Genomic DNA, 23,076 nt, shown 5'->3' with positions numbered 1-23,076 from the left:
TTTTTTTTTTTTTTTTGGCACTTTGTCCTTTGCTTTACAGTCTGGTTATTTTTATAAAATATAGAAGATTTTGCTTTTATATACTTATATCTGTCAGACTGTGTCTCTCTAATTTCTTCTACTGCTTTTAAACTTAAATAAGTATTAAGGGTATTCAATTCTATGGTTTGCAAGCTTAATGTGACTTGAATTCTTACATTTAAATTTTAAATGAACCTGATATTTGGGGAATGGTGTGAGAAAGGGATTTAGGCTGGTATGTTTTGTTGTTGTTCAATTATCTTAAAACTTGTTATTATTCAATTACTTTATGTTGGTTCATGATTCCTCTTTCATCATATAGCACATTCTTGGGTAAAATAGAATTTGTTTGGTCAGTATGTCCACTGATCTATCGTGTGTGTGTATGTGTGTGTGTGTGTGTGTGGTGTGTGTGTGTGTGTGTGACAGCGACACATTGCTTTTTTGTCAGATCTCTCTAATAAATTTTGCTAATGGGTAGAGACTCCTTATCTTTAAATATCTCATTAACTTCTCACATATATTTTTTTCTTTTGAGTTCTTGCAAAAACCATCTTAGATTTTGATTGGAATCGTGTTACATCTATAACTTATTTTGAGATGGATCGCTTTCTTCACACGTGTAGTATTTCTACCTACGATAAGACCGCAGTAGAAGCTCTGCATTTTTGCGTTCGTCCCAGTAGGCAGGCAAAGCCCAAAGCCATGCCAGCCCACCCCAGGGCACTGCCCTGTCCCCAGGAGCTAAATGGACAAACACTCTCTTCTCGCTCCTAACAAACCTGCAGTTATCGGCCTAAGCTCTCTATAAGCATCACTGCATTTGGTTCTCCTCCTGACAATCATGTGAGGTATATGTACTCGCACCTGCTGCACAGATGCATAGAGCAAGGTTTGGGGAGCGTGAGTGAGTCGGCCCAGGCCACCGGCAAGGGTGGGGCAGAGCCTGTGTTGAAGGTCAGGTCAGCTGAGTCCAGAGCCATGCTTCTCCCAGGAAGACAGCCGCTGGGTGTGTGTGTGTGTGTGTGTGTGGGTGGGTGGGCGCGCGTGCACATGCATGCATACATGCGCATGCTTGCACACACAGCTTGAGTGGTTTCAGACTATCTTACAGGGAGAAAACAAGCCTCAGTCTGTGTTCTACTCTTCTGGGTACTTCCCAGGGACTGACTGACTAAATGAAAAAGAAAATCCCCGGCCTTCTGCTGAGAAAAGGGAACTGGCATTCAGACAGTGGTGTGGGAGGAATGCTGGTAAATCGGGCAGAGGTGGGGAGAGCACCAGGCCCTGAGTGTGAGTGAGTGTGTGTGTGATCACGCTCAGGGGAGGGCCTCGTGCCCCCAACACGCAGTGACTCCCCAAGGCAGAGGTCGGGCGGCAGCCCGCAGGTAGCTCAGGGCACATCAGACACCTGGCCCTCCTAGAAGTTTTCCCACCACGAGGGCCCTGCACGGAAGCCATTAGTGCATCTGTCATGGACACGCCAGAGGACACTGAGGCCAAGGTGAAGGGACTGTCCAGGGTGCCAGGCTGAGGCAGCAGTGGGAGCCAGAGCGTGTGCATCAGGGAGAAGGCGACGGCCAGATGACCTCTCCTCCACAGGCCTGGCGATGGCAGAGGCCTGGAGGGCGGATGTGCAGGAGCGGATGACCTGGGTCTGGCCCGGCCCCGAGTCGGGGAGGAAGATTCCAGGCCAGTGAGGACCTGGATTCTGCCCGGACCTGGACCCACCCGTGCCAGCCCCTCCTCATTCAGCGCTGACCCGCAGATGCTGCTGATCCGGCGGCTGCTCCCCATCGCCCTGCTGGTTCTGTGCTGGGGGTCCAGCTTGGCAGGAGCCCAAGGTGAACCCGAGTGCTCCCTCTGCTTTCCCGCCTCCGCCCCCCAGTCTTTCTCCTCACTGGGCCCCTTGGGTGAGGCTGTCCCTCACGCATGCCCAAGGAAGCTGCCAGACCCCTGCAGCTCTGGACTTCTCTCCCTTCCCGTCCCCCACTTCTTCTCTCTCCTGACTTTCCCTGGCTTCACCCCCCACTCCTGTATTCTCCTCCCGCGCTCCTGCTCGTTCTTCTCAGGCCTCCTATAAATTCCATCTCCACTTGTGTGTCTTTTCTGCCCGCGTTTCTCAGCGTGGCATTCGAGGCCTCTGACCTCCAGGCCGGCCCAGCCGGCCTTTTCTCTGCACTTCCTTCTCCTCCAGACACTCTGCTCCTCCAACAGTGGCCTTGACCAGTTCCCACCTCGCTGGGGCCCTCAGCCTGAAGGTCTCTCCCCGCTTCGAGTTCAATAACCCCTCCTGCTTCGTCCCCAACAATCTCCTCATTCCCGGAGGCCCGGCTGGGATGCCCCTGAGGCCGGCCTATGAACCCCGCTTCCAAGGGCTCCCAGAGAGCTTGACTTCTCTGATAGCCATGGGAACCACATTCCCTTTCCAACCATCGGGCCTGGCAGCTGACCAAAGGCAGGGGGCCCCAGAGCAGGGCAGAGCAGGGCTGCCTCTTAGGGTTGGGTTTGTTCCAGGAGCAGGGCATGGCAGGGGCTCAGGAAATATGCTGTGAATCAACTAGAATATTATGTGTCTATCCAGACAGGGGGGTCCAGAGCCAGCACCCTCACACCCTCAGAGTCCCCAGCCCGCCCAGGATCCCTGGGGACCTCTGTCTGGCAGCCAGGAGACTCTAAAGGATTCTGGGAAACCCCTCCCCAGTGCTGGGCACCCAGGAAGGGATGGGAGGGGTGGCGACGATGAACACCCGAAGGGGAGAGGTGTGACCCCCTTTCTGCCTCTCTCGGATCAGAGACCGTCCCGATGAAGACCCTGCGCTGCCATAACGACTATACCAGTCGCATCGTCTGCAGGTGGGCAGACACCCAGGATGCCCAGCGGCTCATCAACGTGACCCTCTACCGCAGGCTGAATGAGTGAGTGACACTGGGGCCCAGAGGCCAGAGGGCGGGGAGGGCACTACTATGTGGGGCTGTGCTGGGTGGGGGGGCTGAACAGAGGACAGAAGCTGGGGGGCCCTGCCCAGGAGCTCCTGCTCCATCGGGCGGCCTGTCAGGCCCAGGGGCTGGCGTGTGGCGTGTGATGCCGGGGTTTCCGGGAAGGGCAGCTCTGTTAAAGTTATTGGAGCTGATGGTGAGAATCGTCTCTTATTTCATCACAATTTAACAAAATTGCACCACACAAGTCCGTCTTAGCTCATTCTCACCGAGAGGCGGGCAGAGCGGGACAGGATGCCCAGTTCACAGATGAGGAAACCAAGGCTGTGGAGCTGAGGCCCCTCCCCCGGCCGCTCCGTGGCCAGCGTCCGTCCGCCGGCAGGGCTGGGCTCTGCGTCTTCCTCAGGCCCTGCCACCTCCAGAGTGAGGGATTTGTCCTTTCCTCTTGCACGGCCATTTGGGCTGGTGCCTCACACCATGCTGGGGTTTGGTGAGCGTCTAAGTCACAGTAATAGAAATAATTAAACAGCTGACATTACAGAGTTTGGGGAGCCTCAGAGGCCGCCCTGGGGAGGAGCCGGCCGTCACACTCACTGCGTGGCCGTTCAGCTCTCTCCTGCAATCCCGGGAGCCTCCGTCTCCCCTTCGCCACCCTCCTCGCTGCCACCGCCACCTACCCACCTTGGCCGTGCCCTGCTTCCTCCCACACTGAGACACCAGACGCCCCGAAGAGAAGCCCGCAGCCCCCTCTATGCTCTCACTGCCTGCCCACAAGTCTGCAGCCTCCCTGGATCGTCCTGCCATGATTTCCTGTTCCAGTCCTGTCCGAGGCCACGGCCAGGGTCTCTGCTGGTCTGGCTGCTCAAGGCATTGCTGCCACCACAGTTCCCACTCTCCCCTGTGTCATCGATGGGCCATGCCTCGGGATCATTCCCAATCTTGAGCCAATGTGCCTGAGCCCCAGTTACAGAAGCCAAGAAGATCTGCAGCTCCAGGGTGCCCCCATGTCCCCCAGCCAGGGCCCTTCGTCTGCTTCCCTTTGTCTGCTTCCCTCTCAAGAGTTGTCCAGACCCCACTGAACCCGGTGCCTTTCCAATTATTCTCTCCTGAGCCCACTCTCCCAGGATTCTGCTGCCCCCATCAGGCCGCCCAAACCACTCTGCCGACGTCGGCAAAGCCCTCGCTGGTGCGGAGTCTAAGGGTCAGTCTCAGCCTTCTCCCTCCTGACCCACAGGCTCGCCTGACTCAGACTGACCACGGCATCCTCCGGAAACACCTCCCTCTCCTGACTTCCGGCCACCACACTCACCCCTTCTCATTGCGTGTCCCTGGCCCACCTTCCTCTGTCTCCTTGTCCGCTCCCTTCTTTTGTCTTGAAGTCGAAGGGCGAGATGCCCCAGAGCTCAGTCCTTGGACCTTCACTCTTTGATGCCCTGGGATTCCCACTAAGCTCCAGTCCAATAGGTGCATTTGTTTCTCCACCTGGCCCTTTGGAAAACAGGCGTCTCCAGCCCTAAATATCCCAGACCAGACTCCGGCTCCGCCCCCAGGAGATGCCCCTGCTCCCATCTTGCCATCTCACTTCACTAATGGGGGCTCCTAGTGGCTAAAGCCAAACGGCTGGATGGTTTTACTGTCCTGTCTTCATCTCTTTACCACTTTTCCTTCCCCATCAGAGTATCGAATCCATCGGCAAATGCCGTTAACTTTATCTTCAGAGAGAACACGCATCTGGCCAGTGCTAACCCCACCACCCTGGTTCAAACCGCTTCCTATCACTTGGAACATTCCAGAAGCAGAATGGGTCCTTCTGCTTCTAATACTGCCATCGCTCCTCAGCCCAATCCATCAGCAACTCTGCAGCCAAAGGAACGCTTTCAAAGCCTATGTCAGAATACATTTATTCCTTTGCACATAACTCTTAAATGTCCCCCCATTCGTGGTGAGATCCAAGTTCCTTAAATTCCTGTTAAGTGTTGCCCTCCTGTCCACCTCTCTCAATTAGCCTCCAGGAACTGCCACCCTCACAAACTCTACAGTATTTAAACGCCGTGCCATCGTGCAGCCCTGCAAACCTGAGCCTGCCCAGGGCCTTTGCGCTTGCTGTTACACTTACCCCAAATCCCCTTTCCCCATGCCCTGCTTGGCTCCTCCCCCACCTCCTTCAAGTTTCTGCTAAACTGTCACCTCTTCCAGGCCTTCCCTGTCTCCCCTATCCCCAATCGCATGGCCCCGCCCCCGTCCTTCTGGCCTCTTCCTCCCCCTTCCCTGCTGTGCTTATCTCTGTGAAGTTCTCTCTCTCGGACACACGAGCTACTTTACCGAGTTGTTTCCTGTGTGTCTCCCTCCACCAGGATGTCGGCCCCACGGACAGGGATTTGTGTGTGTGTGTTGTTGTTCGCTGCCGGGCCCCCTCGGTCATGGGAACCACTCGGGAATGTTGTGAATGAGTAATTCTTCTTTACTCTGGACAAACCCATGTCCTATCCTGACAGGGGCCTCCCACAGCCGGTGTCCTGTGATCTCAGCGATGACATGCCCTGGTCAGAATGCCTGTCCCTCCACTGTGTGCCCAGAACATGCATCATCAACTACAACCTTTTTGTCATTGCTGATAAAGACTACTTCTCATTCCGACCAGACAGGCCTCTGGACACCCAGCTCACTGTTTCTCTGGCCCAGCACGGTGAGGCCTTGGGTCCACGCCCAAGGGTGGGTCTCAGTGTGGAGAGCGGGCCCCAGGGGTGGCCAGAATGCAGGAGGTGGGCCAGGGAGTGAGAGTGTTCAAGGGGTGGAGACACAGGCTTGGGGTTGGTTTGGTCTCTTGAGGGAAGAGGCTAAGGCCTCCTATGATGGAGGCATGGAGCACGTACAACAAGAGGAGCCCTGGGCTAAAGGTACCTCCCACCCCCGTCACCCCTGCCCCGGCAGTTCGACCACCTGCCAAGCCATTGCCTTCTAGCACTGGAGGCTTGCCTTCCGGAATAACCATTCTTATGATTCACGTGAAAACTTATCCATTTATAAAACTCTTTCGTGTTTGTTGTCTCACCCAATGTCTGCAACGACCCATCTTATAGATGAGGCACTTGAGACCCAGGGAGGTTTTGTCACTTTTCCAAGTGCCACCCACCACTGAGCAGAAGTGACAGTGCTGGCTCAGACCTGTCAAGTGCTTCCTGCATGTTAGATGGAGCTCACCGCCTTACGCCCTTGCTGAGTGGCCCCCAGTGTAACACAATGGCCCAAGACAGTCAATGGTCTTGGGTGGGTGTGGAGGATCGTTTTAAATAGTTAGGCCTCATCCGATGTACATTAGACAGAAATATAACCAACACTCCGATCTCATTGATTCGATTTTGTTTGTGCCCAAAATAAAGATAAGGGCGTGTCGTTTTTAAAAGTTAATATTCGCATGGCAAGAGCCCTGCAGACGGCTGTCTTCTAGGAAACACTGCCCAATATTATTGAATAATTACAATAACGTACAGCGTCGCGCACTATTTTTATCTTAATTCGCTGAGAGTGAAACTGAGGCTGAGAGAGGAAGGAACGAGCCCCATGGGACTCAGATGCTGGTGTCCGAGCTTAATGTGTTGGGTCCCAAACCCTGAGTCACCCGGTGTTGCTCCTCATAAGTGTCAGACGGGGACGGGGGCTCAGCCTTGGCTTCCTCCTTCTTCAACGCAGCAGCACAAAACTGGAGGAGGGGGAGGGTTAGGCCATGCTGAATTCATTTCAAGCAAGTGTTTAGTGGATGAGAAAGGATGAGTCCTGGGTGCAGCTCAGAGGAAACCCCAGGTGTTGCTGGTGTGATGACTTACTGAATGCAGGTGAACGCCACGTGCCGAGGGGCAATGGCAAGGGGCCCGTGAGAGGTCGGGACAGGCTACTCAGAGGAAAGAGCTTGGCGGGGACATCTGAGGGGTGGGAGGGAGGAGAGAGCGGGAGGGGCAGAGGAAACAGCATGTACGATGGCTGGGAAACTTGGGAGGGTGAGGCAGGTAGGAATACCTGTGAATAATTGTGTCCCGGGAGCATCAGCTTCAAGGAGGCTGGACTGCAGTAGAAGCAGGGGGCCAGTGAAGGCAGGGGCCTGGCATGGAGAGGCTTCTGTGCCCTGCAAAAGAGTTTACAGGCAATGGGGAGCCCCTGAAGGGCATGGCACGATGCGATGTGGGTGTGAGGGTGCCGGCGGGGGCGGGGGCGGGGGTGGTGTACAGGAAAGATGGCAGGGAATAGGAAGTAGCGGGAGATCGGAGCCCAGAATGTGAGCTAAGGGATTCATCCCAGGGAGAAATGATGAGGATTCAACTGAGGTATGGCTAGGGGATGGGAAAATGGGCAATACGAAGCAAAGTTAGGATGTACGCGCAGTTCATTCATTTATCTGTTGCTTCACTGAACCCTACATGCACGAAGAAAATGGCAAGCAAGCCTGCCAGGATCCCTGCCCTTGTGAAGCTTGAGGCTACCACCCTCCCTGACCATTTTGGCCATAAATCAGAGAGGCTCTGAGGTGCTGGGGAGAGGACAGATGTGCATCTGATCTGCTCCAGGCTCCCTTATTTGGAGATGTGGGTGTTTCACTTCCTCGATCAGTTTCTCCATCTGTGAAATAAGCCCGTGGACTAAAGTCCCTCATTTTGGATGAACAGGTTTTCTGTTTAGGTTCCTAGTTGGGTCAGTTGGTAGCCGCTTCCTAGAGCTCCATGCCGAGAAGGATGTCCACTCCGTGAAGCCTCGGGGGCTAGGAGTGCAATGATTAATCAGTGATGCCCGCTGCAGCTGTGGCTCGGAAGATGGTGTAATGTGTCCATCATCCTGGGCTGAAGATTTTCTGATAGCTCCAGCTCTCACGTGCTCTAACTGCCACGTTCCATGTCCAGCGTAGAACACGCACATCTTGCTTGGGCTCTTATTGAATTCTTCGTGTCTGAAAGTCATCTCTGGGCACTCGGGCACAGAAGACTCAGGAAGGCAGGAGCCATGCCGTTCATTAACGAACCCGCTTGCCCAGCCCTGTAGTTCCCTACAGAGGTGTGCTTGCTCTTGGCTGGTGGAATGATTTCATGAAAAGTTGAAGGTTGCCTACATGTATTCAGTCATGTTTTCGTTCACTTTGTCCCCTAAATTCACTGAACCGCTACATTTCAGACCCTGGGGAGAGGGAAGGGGACCGTGACACAAACCCTGCCACTCTACAAGCTCCTTGACAACTAGGGCAGGCAGATGAGTAAACACATAGAACCCCGGGTAAGGACCATATGACGGGCTGTGGTGGGACAGGAAAAGGACTCTGCCGAGGGGAGGGGATCCGAGAAGGTTCTAGAAGAGGAGACTTTTATGCTGGGCACTGAGAGGTGCAGGACATTGGGCAGATGGACAGGGGAAGGAGATGGACAGCAGAGAGAGAGTAACAAGAGCCACAGGGCCCTCTGCTGGGTCGGTGGAGCCACACGGGCTATATCCTCGGGCAGTGGGGACCTGGGGACAGAGAGGGGTTGCATTTAGAGCTTAATTGCCAGCACCTTGTATCGAGCTTATGTTATATATGCACAGCTATCTGCACAACCTTCATTCACGACCACATTGAACTCCCACAGTTTGTCAGATAAAGGGCCTAAGTTCCATAGATGACCTCTTGTCCAAGGTCACTCGGCTGGTGGGGGCAGGGCTCAGCCTGGAACCCAGGGCTGTCCCCACAAAGGCCATGCAGGCCCGTAACCACCCCCATGGTCATCAAGCCCTGATAGGCCCTTGACTTCTCTCCCTCCAGTGCAGCCCCCCGCACCCAAGGACCTCCACATCAATGATGCTAAGGACCATTTCATGCTTACCTGGAATGTGGCCCTTGAGGGTTTCCAGAGCCAGTGGCTGTCACACCTGGAGTTTGAGGTGGTCTACAGGCGGCTTCAGGACTCCTGGGAGGTACGGACCTCAGCCAGCTCGGCCCCAGGCCCACAGGGAGCCAGCCCAGCCGGCATTCGCTCCAGCAACCCTTCTCTCCCAACAGGAGGCCCCCACCCTCCACTCCACCTCCCCCAAGGCCATTCTGGGACCAGAGCACCTCATAGCCAGCAGCACCTACGTGGCCCGAGTACGTACCCGGCTGCGCCCGGGCTCAGGGCTCTCGGGACGGCCCAGCCAGTGGAGCCCGGAGGTCCGCTGGGACTCCCAGCCAGGTAATGGAGCCGGCTCGGGGCGATGCTCCTTTGCGCAGAAGGCAAATCAATATGGCCTGGACCAGGAGTCCACACCGCGGGATTCCACCAACCTTCTCCGCCGTGTGTTTAGAGTCATTCGTGGGCCCGCTCACCCCACTGTGACTCTGCAGAGGCAGCGGCAGCACCTTGCGCACTCTGGGCCCAGTGTCTGAGCACCGTTTGGCGAGTCATAATGATCACGATCATCACAATGGCCTCGCGAGCCGCTGTGTTTTCACGAGAGCTATACTACGCACGGGCAAACCTCCATTCTTGTGTCAAATCCCCCAATGCTGCAGTTAGATGCTCTCCCCGTTCACATGGGAGGCACGAAGGCTCACGGAATTCGCTCTCTGACCTGTGGGCACACAGCTGGCAGGTGCAGGCTGAAGTTTACCTGGTCCTTTGGGCCCCAGAACCCATGATCTTCCTGTGATGAGTCTCGTGGTGGGCAGCCACTGAGAGCTAGGGAATGAATGAAGGAGGGAATGAGTGAGGGACTGTCTCGCCTCCCAGGGGACGAAGCTCAGCCCCAGAACCTCCAGTGCTTGTTCGACGGGGGTGCCGTGCTCAGCTGCTCCTGGGAAGTGAGGTCCCGGGTGACCAGTTCGCTCTCCTTCACCCTCTTCTACAAGTCCAGCCCCAATACACAGTGAGTGTCCCTTTCCTTGGTCTCATCCTCTGTCTACTCGCCCCCTCCCAAGTCTTGCCCTCCCCCTGCCTCTGGGGCCCCCAGCAGTAGCTGCAGCTGATTGTAAGTTCTTATCCCTCCCGGAGACCCTGCCTCCTCCCACCCTCACCTCTGCGTGGTCCTCAGGGAGAAAGAATGTTCGCCGGTGCTGAGGGAGGCCTGCGGCTCCTACATCCGGCACCGGTGCCAGATTCCGGTGCCCGATCCCGGAAGCCACAGCCAGTACATCGTCTCTGTTCGGCCTAAGGAGGAAGAGAAACTTATAGAGAGCTCAAACAACAGTGAGTTTGCCCCCAGACTTCTGTGGCACGGGCAGGGGGTGAGGGGTTCGTCTGGGGGACAGTGCTGTTTCATTGCGTAACCCATATAAAGTCCAAGTGGCCCAGTCTTCGTGTTTGTCACTTTGAATGAAATGCAGTCCCATGAGCAAAGTGAACAAACATAGTTAGAATCTCTTCTTGAATTTCCCAAGAAGCAGTAATACAACAATGACAGAGGCAAATAGTAAGATTCAGCTGCTCTCCCCCAGGAACATGTCCATAATGCCTTTTCCTCCATTCCTCAATCTCTCTCTCTCTCTCCAACTCTGCAGCTGTGCTGAGGTTCCTGCTGCCAGCCAAGCCTCCCTGGTCCTCCCACAGAACTTTTCCTTTTAGACACTGATAGGGTTTTTCTCTTTCAGATTTCCAAAGTCCTCCCCGGTAAATCTTTTCAGCCTTCAAAATAATCGTCTTATGATTTACTCCTTCACCTGGAGGCCAGAGTGTGTGCGAATAAGTTGCAGTTTCTGGCGGGTTAACATCCCCGGTTCCTGTTATGTAGCAGGGGACGCGTGTGTAGAACCCCCACATTATTTCTAGTTGACCAAGTTCTTCCAGCCCGTCTTTAGTGTGTGTCACAGATAGTGGCCAATTTGTCTTAATCACCTGGGTTTGAATCTACCATTTACTCTCCGGGGATCTACTGGGTCACGACCTTTGTCGCTACCTCTTCCTTGCCTGTCCTTGGCAAGTGACTGAATTGTTCTGGGGCTCAGTTTCTTTATCTGTAAAATGTGACACGTTAGTAGTATCTACCTCATAGGGTTGTTGGTAGAATCGCGTGAACTAATTCATGTAGACTGAGCATGTCCAGCAGTGTATAAAACAGTTGCTACTCTAGAATAGAATCCATTATAGCGATTTTATTTTTAAATACTAGGAGTAACTCATGCTTTGGGTCACCTCACTACAAAACAAGTATAAGTCAAAAAAAAAGAAAAGAAAAAAGACAAAAAACAAGTATAATTCAGCATCAACCAAGAACAGGGCTGCTCAGGTCACAATGGATGATATGGGAACCCAAGGACCCAGTGGAGACAGCACCGGTGACTGGCATGGAACACAGGGATGTTCCATGGGAAGCATGTCAGGGATGATGTTCTCTAACGGTCTTCCTTTCTCCAGTCCAGATGGCTCCCCCGACGCTCAACGTGACCAAGGGCAGAGACAGCTACATCCTACGCTGGGAAGTGGAGAAAATGGCCTTCCCGCACATACAGCACACCTTTGAGGTCCAGTACAAGAAGGACGCAGCCTCGTGGCAGGTGAGGGGGGCCTGTGCCCTGGGGGGGCTCGGTGGGGAGGGATGTGAGACCATACGCAGGAGGGCACCACCTGCCAGGAGCCTGGCCCCAGCAAGTGACCGGTCAGAGGAAGCCACTGGGACTTCGTGATCACGACTCCATGTGGTCAGCAGGTCACTGTCCCGTCCCTTGGTGAAGAAACTCAGAAAGTTACATAAGATGATGTAACTTAGCCAAAATTAATACGTGACCCTGAATTTCAGAGGGAACATGGATGTCAGGGTAGGGAGGGCTGAGAGACGCTGGATGAAGTGTTTTCAAAAGTCATAAAGGAGACATTTCTTCAGAGGAATTGAATCCGGAATGCAAATGCCTACCCACTAAGGGCAGAGCTGCTCCTGATGAAGCAGGCAGGGCCCCAGGCTGGGGCTTGGTCTCTGGCTCCGCCCTGAGGCAGCCCTCCAGTTCATGTGCAGAACCTGGGGCTCCACAGAGGCCAGACCAGAAACCACGGAGCCAGCCCCAGACCTTCAGGCTGGATATGGGGAAACTGAGGCCAGGACGGGTGGGTCAGTGGTGGAGCTGGGGTTAAGCCCCAGGCTCCTAAACCCCTGCCTCGGAGTCCAGCGTCCAGCCACTTGCACTGTATTCTTGGGTAGGCCATAATTAGGGTTCAGGCTGTCCTCAAGGAGCTGGGCATTTGAGGGATCTCGAGGTGAGGGTGGGACATGGTGACCCTTCAGGGTTTCTGAACCTTGGTGTTGTTGTATGTCACAGGGGGGCATTGGAAAAGGTGCAGTCCCCGTTCCCCACTGGAGTACTCTCTCTGTGGGCCGAGGCGAGGGTCCTGCGTGGTAGGATTGCACCTGCCTCAGACCTGGGCATGCGGCCTCAGCAAGGAGCTGCCGGGTAGCAGAGACCTGGGGTGCCGAGGTGGGAGGAATTTGCAGCTGTGCCCCCAAAGCTGCCTCAGCCTCGGCATGCATTCTGACACACCTGAACCCACAGGAGAGCAAGACAGAACCCCTGCAGAACACCCACAGCATGTCACTGCCACATCTGGAGCCCTCCACCAGGTACCAGGCGAGAGTGAGGGTCAAGCCCTACAGTGGCTACAATGGGATCTGGAGTGAATGGAGTGAGGAGTGCTCCTGGGACACTGAGTGGGGTATGTCTCACCGGCCCACCACCCACCCCTCCTGCTACAGCCCAGCTGGGAGGAGGACAGGGCGATGCGGACACATAGACGTGACCTTATCGTGCCCAAGCATCCTTCTAGTGACACATGGCATGCAACAGACTGCAGAGAAGGTCTTGAGAGAGCAGAGAGGAGCAGGTCTCGTCGTCACTCCTCCCTCACCAGACCTTAGCCCTCTACTAATATGGCCCCTAGTTTCCTTAATCTTTGTGGCAGCCACTACCCAGTGACCACTCAGCCTGAAACTCCCGCTGCTGTGGCAGCGAGCATCAGGAGCTGTAACCAGAGGTCTGAGATGGGAAGGTTTGGGTCTGATACCTTAATCTTCCCCATTTCCCTGCACTTGCTACTTTCATTTGTCTCTCGCTTTTCACTATGGTGTCCACCAGGAGACACGTACAAGACTGGGGTTAGGAGGTGGCTGCAGAGAGAGGATGGAGGAGGTGTTGGCAGCAAGCACCCCAGTCCCAGGCAGCCTGACGGGGGGAGGAGCCCCAGGGAGATGGCCACAATCAAGCAGGAAGGAGTGCTGGACTGCTGGGCCTGAGGGAAAAGACCAGAGAAGTCACTCAGGGGCCCAGTCTCTGAGGAGCTAGAGGTGCCCAGCAGGAAGTATGGGGGCCCTTTGAGGCCTTTGTACCTGCTAGTTCCTCCACCAGCATGACTTTGCCCATCTCTGCCTCTCCAATCCTATCTGTTCCTTCAAGCCAAGCTTATCTGCTACTTCCTCCAGGAAGTCCCGCACGGTTTCCGTAAGCCGCAGTCACTGTCCCCCGCTGCAAGCACCTTCTGCTGCTGAAAAGGATCTACTCCACTGTGTCCTCCCCAGCTCTCAAACATCGTGTGTCGGGGTGCAGACCAACGCCTCTTCTTCTTAGCCCATGTCTGGCCCCCTCTCCCCTTCTGCACCCTTAAATGCAGTGAGCTTCTGGAGCACCGTATTAACAGAGAGCAGGGGCTGGAGGCGCCCTGGCATGGCTCCACCTGCCGCCACCTCCTGGGCCTCCAGCCTTTCCCTCCCCAGATGCTAATGCTCCTTTTTCCTTCCTGGCTGCCCGGAAGCTCTGCCCATGTGGGTCCTGGCGGTCATCCTGGTCTTCATCACCCTGGCCTTGCTCCCGGCCCTGCGCTTCTGTGGCATGTATGGGTACAGGTAAGAGGACTCCACGGTGGATGGGGGGGGCACCCAAAACCCCAGGTGGCCCCAGGAACTTCACGGCCACTCCCTTCAGTCCCTGCTCTGCTACCTCGCCCTTCCCCTGGGCCTGGATTCCCCTCCACAGATGAGTATGCGCAGCTGCAGCTGCGCTGAGGCCTCTACTGGCTATCACCTCCCTGCTGTCTTTCCAGGCTGAACCGGAAATGGGAAGAGAAAATCCCCAACCCCAGTAAGAGCCACCTGTTCCAGGTAGGATCTGGCTGGGAGGGCGGCTCGGATGGTAGGGGCTCCTCCGCACCTGTGCTCATGTCTCCATGCCCCCACCTTCTTTACTTTTTGGGGGGCTTTGAATACGGGGCCTACAGGGCCTGCAAAGCCCTGGGCCCCTTGGTGCATGAGGTGCCCACGTGGAGCAGGAGAGAGTCGGGTGTGGGAATGCCAGGAGCACAGGGCGGGCTCAGGAAGGGGTTAGTTCTGAGACTGTTAGGGCGGTGGGAGGCAGAGTGGCTTCCTGAGGACAGGACAGCAGAGCTGACGTTTGAGGTGGTGCCAGGTGAGAAAGGTCACTGCAGGCAGAGGCATATGGGCTTGGAGACAGAACCACTTCATGAAGAGAACTGAGCAGGTGGGCAATGGGTCTGCGGGCACGTCTCGGGGGGCCAGGATGACCACAGAGTGAAGGGAGGCCTTGGCCAGGCAGGGCCAGCTCTGCCTGTGGAGGGTCTCAAGGCCAGTGCGGGAGGGCGAGGGGGTAGCATGGAGGCAGCCACACCCCAGATGTGAGCAGACTCACCGCCACGGAGTCCCTGTCCTCAGACGCTGGGGCGGAGGACCCTGGGGGAAGTCCCAGGCCCCTCTGGCCTCCGCTTCCTGGTGTCACAAGACAGTGTCCAGGCCTGACTGTGCTGAGGTTCCTCCCGTGCCTGGGGGCTTGACGACTTCCTTGTCACCCCAAATCCCCACGCCACAGGCACGAATGTCCTTTCTTCCAGCAGGGGAGTGCCGGGCTCTGGCTCCCAGACAGCACATCGGTCCTCATCAGCGGAAGCGCCTCACTCAAGGGACCGGGGGCCAGCGGCTTCCCTGGGCTGGACGGGTGAGCGTCTGGGCCCAGGGTCCCTGGGAGGTGGGGAAGTGGCCCCATAGCACATGGAGGCTGGAGGAAGCAGCGTCTGGCCTGTGGCTCAGTGTAGAGAGACCCCTGCAGGTGGGGTTGCCCTAAGGTGGCGATGGGGCTGGTCATCCCGGCTGGACGTGGGGAAGAGCCACCTGACTCCCAGGTGGGCAAGGGCCACGCCTCAGGCTTGAGCAGAGGCGGGAAACAGGAGCGGCTGACCGCTCCGTGCCCTGCTGCCCAGGGAGACCCCACAGTGCCTTGGCCTCATGGGGTGACCGAGGGGCACTCGACCCATCATGGCCAGCACTGGGGCCACCAGCTCACTACTAACCCTCAGGTGAGGGGACTGTGCTCCTGGTTTAAAGGGGTGTAGGAATGACCGAGTGTGCACAGGCTGGGCACATGGGAAATGGCTGGCACCGGGCGGGAGGGGCACGCTGGGCCGAGGAAGACCTCGCACAAGAGCGTGGGGGCCGGAGGGCCAGGTCCGTGGGGAGACAGAAGGCAAGCGTGGTTTCCTGCCCCACTCCAGGCCTGGCAGAGTCCCCTCCCCCGCAGTCCCTGGTACCTCAGCTACGGTGTCTGCCCAAAGTTGTCCCAACATCCCTGTACCTATTCTCTCCACAGGGTGTGCCCCGTAGTCCGTAGGCACAGTGAGGTGTCACCTCTCACCATAGAAGACCCTAAAGTTGCCAGCGACTCACCTTCTGAGCCTAACATGATTCCAGCAGCCTTGGACCTGCCCACAGAGCCTCCCCGCAGCTCCCAGCTCTGCCTGTCGGCCCCCTTGAGCAGGCCCGAGAGCCAGGTTTTCGGCTTTGACTTCAACGGCCCCTACCTCTCCCTGCCTAACCTCATGGGCCAGGAGCCTCCCCGACAGACGGGCATGAGTCAGAAGCCGCTGCCTCCAGGTTCCCTGGAGTATCTGTGTTTGCCCGCAGGGGAGCAAGTGCAGCTGACCCCACTGTCCCAAGTGAGGAATCCAGGCCAGGCCACGGGTGTGGAGAGGAGGCCCTGCCTGAGTGCTGAGGGGAGCCCCTCCCTGGAGTCAGGGGCAGGCCCTGCCCCTCCTGCTCCTGGGCCGATGAGTGGTCAGGGCCCAGAGGACAGCCCCACAGCTCTGTCCACTGCCTCTAGGGGTCCTGAGGACAGTGTCATGGCCTCTGGTTATGTCACCACTGCAGACCCGGCACTCACCCCACCCAAAGGGACCCCATCTGCCTCCCAGGTTCCCCCTCTGGGCCTCCCCTCAGACCAGAACCAAAGCCTCAGTCCCGCACTGGCCAGTGGGCTCCCTGTAGCCCCAGGCTCCCTAAAGCCAGAGTATCAGGGTTATGTGGAGCTCCCTCCCACCATGGGCCAGTCCCCTAAGCCCCCTCTGGAAAGTCCTGCCCCGCTTGCAGCTAGCGGCCCTGTCCTGAGCCCAAGAGAGCCCCAGGCAGAGGTCGCCCCAGTCTCCCCGCACCCCGAGGGGCTCCTGGTCCTGCAACAGGTGGGGGATTACTGCTTCCTTCCTGGAGTGGGGTCCGGCCCTCTCTCACCTCAGAGTAAGTCCTCTTCTCCGGGACCCTGCCCCAAGATCAGGGACCTGGACCAGGTGTTCCAGGCCAAGAAGCCCCCCTGCCAGGCCATTCCCCAGGTGCCAGCCATTCAGCTCTTCAAAGCCCTGAAACAGCAGGACTACTTGTCGCTGCCCCCCAGGGATGTCGGCCGGCCTGGGGAGGTGTGCTGAGACCCCGTGGACCCCGGGGAGCTGAGCGGAAGGACAAGGTCTGTCTTCCCTCCTGCCCTGTCTTTCTCCCACCAGCCCTGGTCCCTTCCACACTCATTCTACAAAGCCGCGGAGAAGAGACCAGGAAAATGGGTCAACCATCTCTCTTTTCCTCTGACCTTCAGCAAGGTCAAGCTCCTCACTCTCGCGCGCCTTCTCTCTCTCTTTCTCTCCCACACACACACACACACACATACCTCTTACACATTCTTAGGTTCTGGAGTCTTAGAGCATCCCATAGATACCCACTCCATTACCCTCATTTTCTATTTTCCCAGATTTTCCTGCTTTTGCTGTTTTCTTCTTTCTCTTTTCACTGATTTAATATTAGAGTGAGTTTAAGGTCCGAGTTAAGCCTGTTCTGGGATGTCCCGTCCCAGTCAGAGCCTATTCTGACGCTGAGTCCCCTGGCAGGCACGAACTCAGGATGCCAGCCCAGGTGCGGGAGGAGCCGGGCCAGGGGCCTCGGGGGCTTCAGGCTTGGAAGAGCAGCACAGGACTGGACCTGCCTGGTCAGGCTCTGCAGCCCCAGAGGTGGGGGCAAAGTGCCAGTCTTGATTGTCATGCCAAGACACCTGTGCGGTAAAGGGGTGAGCTCACCGGAAGCCCTGCTGGTCTCACCAAGGTGACCGGGGAGTCTCAGGGGGCTGCAGGACCTGCACCATGGGCAGGCCACCAGTGTGCAGGGCTGGTTCCTGGCTGAAGTGGTCTCCTTCCTACACCCAGGCTGGTGGGGCCTGGAAAATTCAGGAGGAGAAGGGCGTCCTGAACCCAAGTCTACTGTGAAAAACTCAGGAAGAATTGCTCAACAACAACAGGAAAAGCAAAATGGCCAAAGGGCGCGCATATTTTAGGGCTGATACTCCAAACCACCCAGCTGTCCATCCTCCTGAAACACCTCACAACTCCAGCTGCTGCCAGCCAGCTGTGTTCGAGGCGCTTTGGTCTGTGTCTGAGCCCAGTAGGAGGTTATGGTTCTTTTAAATACTTGCCTTCCTGATATGAAAAAAAAAAAAGGCATTAAATTGTTTGAACTTGCATTATTTGATAACTTTCAAGTTTGCACATAGTTTCATGTGTTATGGGCATCGGGATGTTTTTGCTGGGCCAAGTCCGTTACAGACTTTGTTCTGTTGGAGGTTCACCTTTTTTCTGATGAAGTTTTTAAAACTATTTCTATGTGGTCTTTCATGCATGGTGCCAATTTTATTGTCCTAGTTTGTGATTTGTCTTGTAATTGCGTGCACGGGGCTTCCGGGTGTACACACTGCGGACCTCTCTGTGTTGGCCTGTAACTCTCCCTGGGGAATGCCTTCGCAGAAACACTTGTTGTGTCAAATTTACACAACTGCATTTGTCCTAATTTATTATTTTCTTCCAGGTTTTGTATGTGTGAGTGTGTGTGTGTGTTTCAGGCTTTTCACGTAAAATTCTAACGATGTTGGAACGTACGCATGTAAGATGGGGAGCTGGCTTCCTGTTTCCCCGCCCCCCGTGGCCTAGGTGTTCTTGCATCATTTGTGGAGTCACCCATTCTTCATCCATATATCGGAAATGCCACGTTTATGATATAGCATGTCCCTGTATGTACTGAGTCAGTTTCTAGGCTTTGAATTTTATTACATTGTTCTCTCGACGGCACCTCGCCATTTTAATTGTTCTAGCTTTGTATGTTTTAATCTCTGGTAGAGCAAATGTTCTTGTGACTTTTATTCACAAATCCCTGTTCGTTACAGTAATGTTTGTGGTGGAAATCGGGAACGACTTAAATGTTTTCCCATAGTGAAATAAGTAACTATATGTTCTTACATTTTAAAGTAGAAAACTGTGTTAAAAGTAAATGAGATGGACCTACATGTATTAGAAAGAAGTCCAATACTTTAATTCCAAAATGTTCAGACATTGTTAACTGAAAAAAAAATTGCAATAAAATATTTTTTTATTATAAAACCAAACCCTAAGCTTATGTGTGTTGAAATTGTTGGTGAAGAGTACTATTTGCAAACTTAATTGCATTAAGAAGGCTGAATTCTGTTCCACCAAAGGGACTTTGGTCTGGAGGGCACTATAATGAGTTTAGGGACAGCTTAAATGAGAACAGAAATTCTGGGGGGACATACTCACACTAAAAAAAAAGTTTATTGTTTTCTGAAATTCAAATTTAACTGAGCGTCCTGTGAGTTCCCCATAAAAATAGCTGAGAGATGTCGAGAGCTTATTTCTGGTGGGCCCTGATCAATTGATTTAGTAGGATCAACATATTTAATCTTTACAACCCTCTGAGGCAGAAACTATCTTTATCAACACTTTTTGTAAGAAAACTAAGGCACAGAGAAGTTGCATAACTTGACCCAGGTCAACCAGTCAGTAAGTGGCAGAGTCAGGATTCGAACCCTGGCCCTGTGGTTCAGAGCCTGCCCTTGAAAGCAGGATCTCTCACCTGAAGATCCATACATGGATGCAAGATGATTCATATGCTTGGCAGGACAGAAGAATCCATAGGCCAAGCTGATTTGGGGGAGGAGAGAGGTCGAGACAGAGGGACCATGAAAATGTATCTCTCTGGGAGCTAAATAATAACAGTGCACATTCTCACTCGTTGAAGTCCCTGGAGCAAAAATTGCCTGCTGAAAGGGCCCCATGTTGGACAGGCCTTGGGACCCTTATGGTGTCGGTCAGCAGCTAGGGACCCCCCGAGAAGAAGGAAGGAGCCAAAGCTGGAGGTTGTCAGTAGCTGGGCTGCCGGTCCCTTCCTGAGCGGGGAGCTGAGCTGCGCCTGAGTCTTTCACATCCATTCGCCGACTGAGGGACATGTTGGTGGCTTCCAAAGTTTTGGCAATCATGAATAAAGCTGCTCTAAACATTGGTGTGCAGGTTTTTGTGTAGAAAGAAGTTTTCAATTCTTTGGGGTTTAATACCAGGGAACATGATCGCTGGATCATATGGTAAGAGTATATGTAGTTTGTAAGAAACTGCCAGACTGTCTCCCAAAGTGGCTGAACCGTTTTCATTCCCACCAGCAACGAATGAGCATTCCTGTTGCTCCACATCCTTGTCAGCATTCGATAGTATCAGTGTTTTGGATTCGGGCCATTCTAATAGATGTGTAGTGGTGTCTCATTGTTTTAACTTGTAATTCCCTAATGATGTATGATGTTGAACATCCTTCCATACACTTATTTGCTACCTGTATAACTTTTATGAGGAGGTGTCTGTTCAGGTCTTCTGTCCATTTTTCAATGGGGTTGTTCATTTTCTTATCCTTGAGTTTCAAGAGTTCTTTGAATTTTTCGATGATTGTTTGTTTGTTTGTTTGTTCTTTTAGATCAGATGTGGCTTTTTCAAATGTTTTCTCCCAGTCTGTGGCTTGTCTTTTGATTCTCTTGACCAGATACTCTTATACTATTTTATCGGGAAGTAGTTTTTTAGACAATATCAAGCAAAATGAAAAATGCATACCTTTTGACCTTACGATTTTGTTTGTAAAAATATTTGGGACACATACTCCCCCCCAAATATAGGTAGATAGATGTTTATAGCAATATTGTCTGCCTTCCAGACATAGAAGCCATTCAAAAGGGCAACGGTACGCTCCCCTAACTACTGCCTGGGATAGGAAGATATGTGGCACGTTCGTCTTGTGGAGTCCTATGTAGCCATTGCTACATAAAAAGAATATTATGTAGCCATTGCTACATAAAAAGAATATTATCGAAAGATCTCCAAGACACATTAATCTTAAAAAACAAGGCCCAGAACAGTCTGTCGAGTAGGATCACGTTTTGTAGGAGGCTGGAGGGAAGTAATCAATCTAAGCTCCAGTTTATAAATGCAGGGGGGAAAACTTTCAAGAACACACAGCAATCCATGACAGGGGTTTCCTGTGGTGAGGGAATCGGTGAGGGAATTTTCATTCAACATACTTTCAAGCTGACATTTTTATGTTTATGTGTTACTTGTGTAAAATAAAGCCAAGATTTTTTTAAAGTATATTAATGTGTCAAAAACAAAGAAAGCGAAAAAGAAGAAATGGAACAAAAAATATCTATTTGTTATCGCCATAAAAGCAAGCAGCCACTGAGGCAAGGATTCTCAAATCGGATCGAAGGGTTTTTAGCGCGGCTCTAGCCTGTTTTCAAGACACATGCCCCAAACAAAGGATTTGTAAGCTCAAAGTAATGAGATGGAAAAGACAAATTAGGCAAATGCTAATAATGATAACACAATGCAGATGGCAGTGTTGATATCATATGAAACGACATTGAGGGCCAAGTATATCAAACAGGACAGAGAAGGATATTTACAACAACAAGAAAATAATGATCGTTGCAGGTAGGAGGATCACAAACCTTTTAAAACTGAACAGCATAGAACAATCTGTCAGGCATGTCTTTATAAATATAAGAGAACGCGATAAAACTAAAATCCCAGCGGGCAAATTTAACACACTTGTTTCATATTTGGCAAATCGCATAAATAAAATAAATTTACGAAGATTCAAGGAGCTAGCCCCAGTACGAGGCACACAGTAGACATTCAGTTAGTATGTGTGAGTGAATGAGAGAAATTACATGTGCTGACACATGTAGCAGTTGATTTTATGTCAGGCACTTTACTCTCTTAATCCTCCCTGCCAATTGAGATGGGTACAATTATTATCCCATTTTGCAGATTTGAAAACAGAGGCACACAGACCGGTTGGGAATTTGCCTAAAGGTAGTAAGTGGCTGAGCTGGGGTTTGAACCCTCACACTCTAGCTATAGAACTGGAGAAATCACCCTCTTCACTCTACTGCCTCTAGAAGTAACTTATACACAACAATAATTAACAAGTGAGATTATGGAGGTGAATATGTATATTGATAGGTATGTAACACATAATGTAATATGCATAAAGTATATAAATAGAGGTTATGCTTTCTTCTCTTATTCCTAGGGAACATATATATAAACATTGATCTACTTAGCCACGAAGACAACTTTACAGAAATATTTTAAATAAGATTTTCAGAGAAGGCGTCACAGAGGTGGTGACAATGAGCAAAGGCCTGAAGGAGGTGGTGGCGGGGAGCTGTGGCCTCAGGGAGCAAAGGGAAGCAGAGGAATCAATGCCTGCAGAGTCCCCGAGGCAGGAGTGTGCCCAGATTGTTCCACCACATGGAAGAGGCCACATGAGGCTGGGATGGGAGAGGAAAGTAGGTCGAAGAGGCCATGCATGGGCTTTCTGGGCTGTGACAGGGCCTTCGGCTGTTATTCTGCTCAGGATGGGAGCTCTCAGAGGGTTTTGGGTAGAGGAGGGGATGATAATTTGATGATGTGTTAACAGAATCACACAAGCTACTGGGTTGAGAAGAAACTGAACGGACAGTGAAGATGGCAGAGGGGAGCCCCGAGAGAAGACAGCGGCAAGGGTGTGGGATCCTTAGCTTGCACCAAGGCCAGGCGGTAGACAAAAGGTCCAATCCCAAGTGTATATCAAAGACAGAGGGGGCAGAATTTGCTGGTGGACTGGATGTGGCATTTGAGAGAAAGCCGTGACAAGGCTGATCCCGAGGTTCTGATCGGTTGTTCTGAACTGAATAACTCAGAAATAGACTTGTGATTAGGGAGATGGGGAGGGAAGTGGGACAGTGGGGGAGGAGGGGCGCGAGACCATCCATTTCGGCGCACGTTAGCTGTGAAATGACCAGTGGACGTTCCCATGGAAACATGGAGAGGGCAATTGAGACCAAGAGGTGGAGCTCAGAGGTCTAGGAATTACAGATCGAGAGAACACAGAAAAAAAAAAAAAAAAAAAAAAAACTGGAGGGAAAGTGTTTTCAGAATAGTTCTAGAGTATGTTCTCAACTGGATCACTTCCGCTCTTTTTGAGAACTTCAGATAAAGATTAGAATTACTTTTATTCAGTTTGGGTTGCTGGACTGTATTTCATCAAAAGGGACAAACATGGATTGGCCTGAGTTCCTGCCTTCCTCCCTGTGCCAGGATCTCTGTCTTAAAAGACTCAAGAGAGAGATCTGCCTTGTTCTGCCCTCCCCAGCTTCCTGTGTCCTGGAGGTGGGACCCCTTCCTACTGGAGACCTCGTCTCGGAGCCCTCCAGATGAGCGAGTCGGGGTGCCTTTCCCCCATGACTGCTCATTTCCTCTCAGCCTCCAACCGCTACATATGCAGTTTCCAGACTTTGAGTTCTCATTGATATGGATGAGCAAAATTTAAAAAAGAAAAGGAAAAAGAGAGTAGTAACTTTTTACTTTAAATCAAGAACAATTTAAAAGAAACTATCATTTACTATTAACATTATTTTATATTTGAAAAAAGGACATTTTAATACAAAAGGAAGTAGAAAGAATTCTAATCTCAGGGGACTGGATGGTCCCTTTCGAAAGAAGGCAGGTAGCCACTTACATG

At 52.9% G+C, this 23,076-nt stretch overlaps 1 protein-coding gene across 3 annotated transcripts in view; it reads left to right on the top strand.

Moving 5' to 3' along the window:
- CSF2RB (colony stimulating factor 2 receptor subunit beta) overlaps nt 1-16,832 on the top strand; it is a 22,134-nt gene extending 5,302 nt beyond the window's left edge. The window contains exons 2-15 of one of the 3 annotated variants that reach the window (XM_039877773.1): nt 1,136-1,274; nt 1,624-1,865; nt 2,817-2,940; nt 5,457-5,647; nt 8,741-8,892; nt 8,978-9,146; nt 9,684-9,819; nt 9,985-10,139; nt 11,304-11,443; nt 12,431-12,590; nt 13,683-13,773; nt 13,971-14,028; nt 14,772-14,875; nt 15,524-16,832. In XM_039877773.1, coding sequence (XP_039733707.1) covers nt 1,790-1,865; nt 2,817-2,940; nt 5,457-5,647; nt 8,741-8,892; nt 8,978-9,146; nt 9,684-9,819; nt 9,985-10,139; nt 11,304-11,443; nt 12,431-12,590; nt 13,683-13,773; nt 13,971-14,028; nt 14,772-14,875; nt 15,524-16,628 — 2,661 coding nt within the window. In that variant the 5' untranslated portion in view covers nt 1,136-1,274; nt 1,624-1,789 and the 3' untranslated portion in view covers nt 16,629-16,832. The remainder of the gene's footprint in view (nt 1-1,135; nt 1,275-1,623; nt 1,866-2,816; nt 2,941-5,456; nt 5,648-8,740; nt 8,893-8,977; nt 9,147-9,683; nt 9,820-9,984; nt 10,140-11,303; nt 11,444-12,430; nt 12,591-13,682; nt 13,774-13,970; nt 14,029-14,771; nt 14,876-15,523) is intronic. The other 2 variants (XM_039877771.1, XM_039877772.1) reach the window with 2 other exon arrangements.
- The last annotated feature ends 6,244 nt before the right edge of the window (nt 16,833-23,076 follow it).

This window comes from Pteropus medius, unplaced genomic scaffold (genome assembly GCF_902729225.1).
Source record: "Pteropus medius unplaced genomic scaffold, Ma_sr-lr_union100, whole genome shotgun sequence".
Lineage (NCBI taxonomy): Eukaryota > Metazoa > Chordata > Mammalia > Chiroptera > Pteropodidae > Pteropus > Pteropus medius.
Note: the sequence above shows the minus strand (reverse complement) of the source record. Positions and strands in the feature narration are given on the sequence as shown.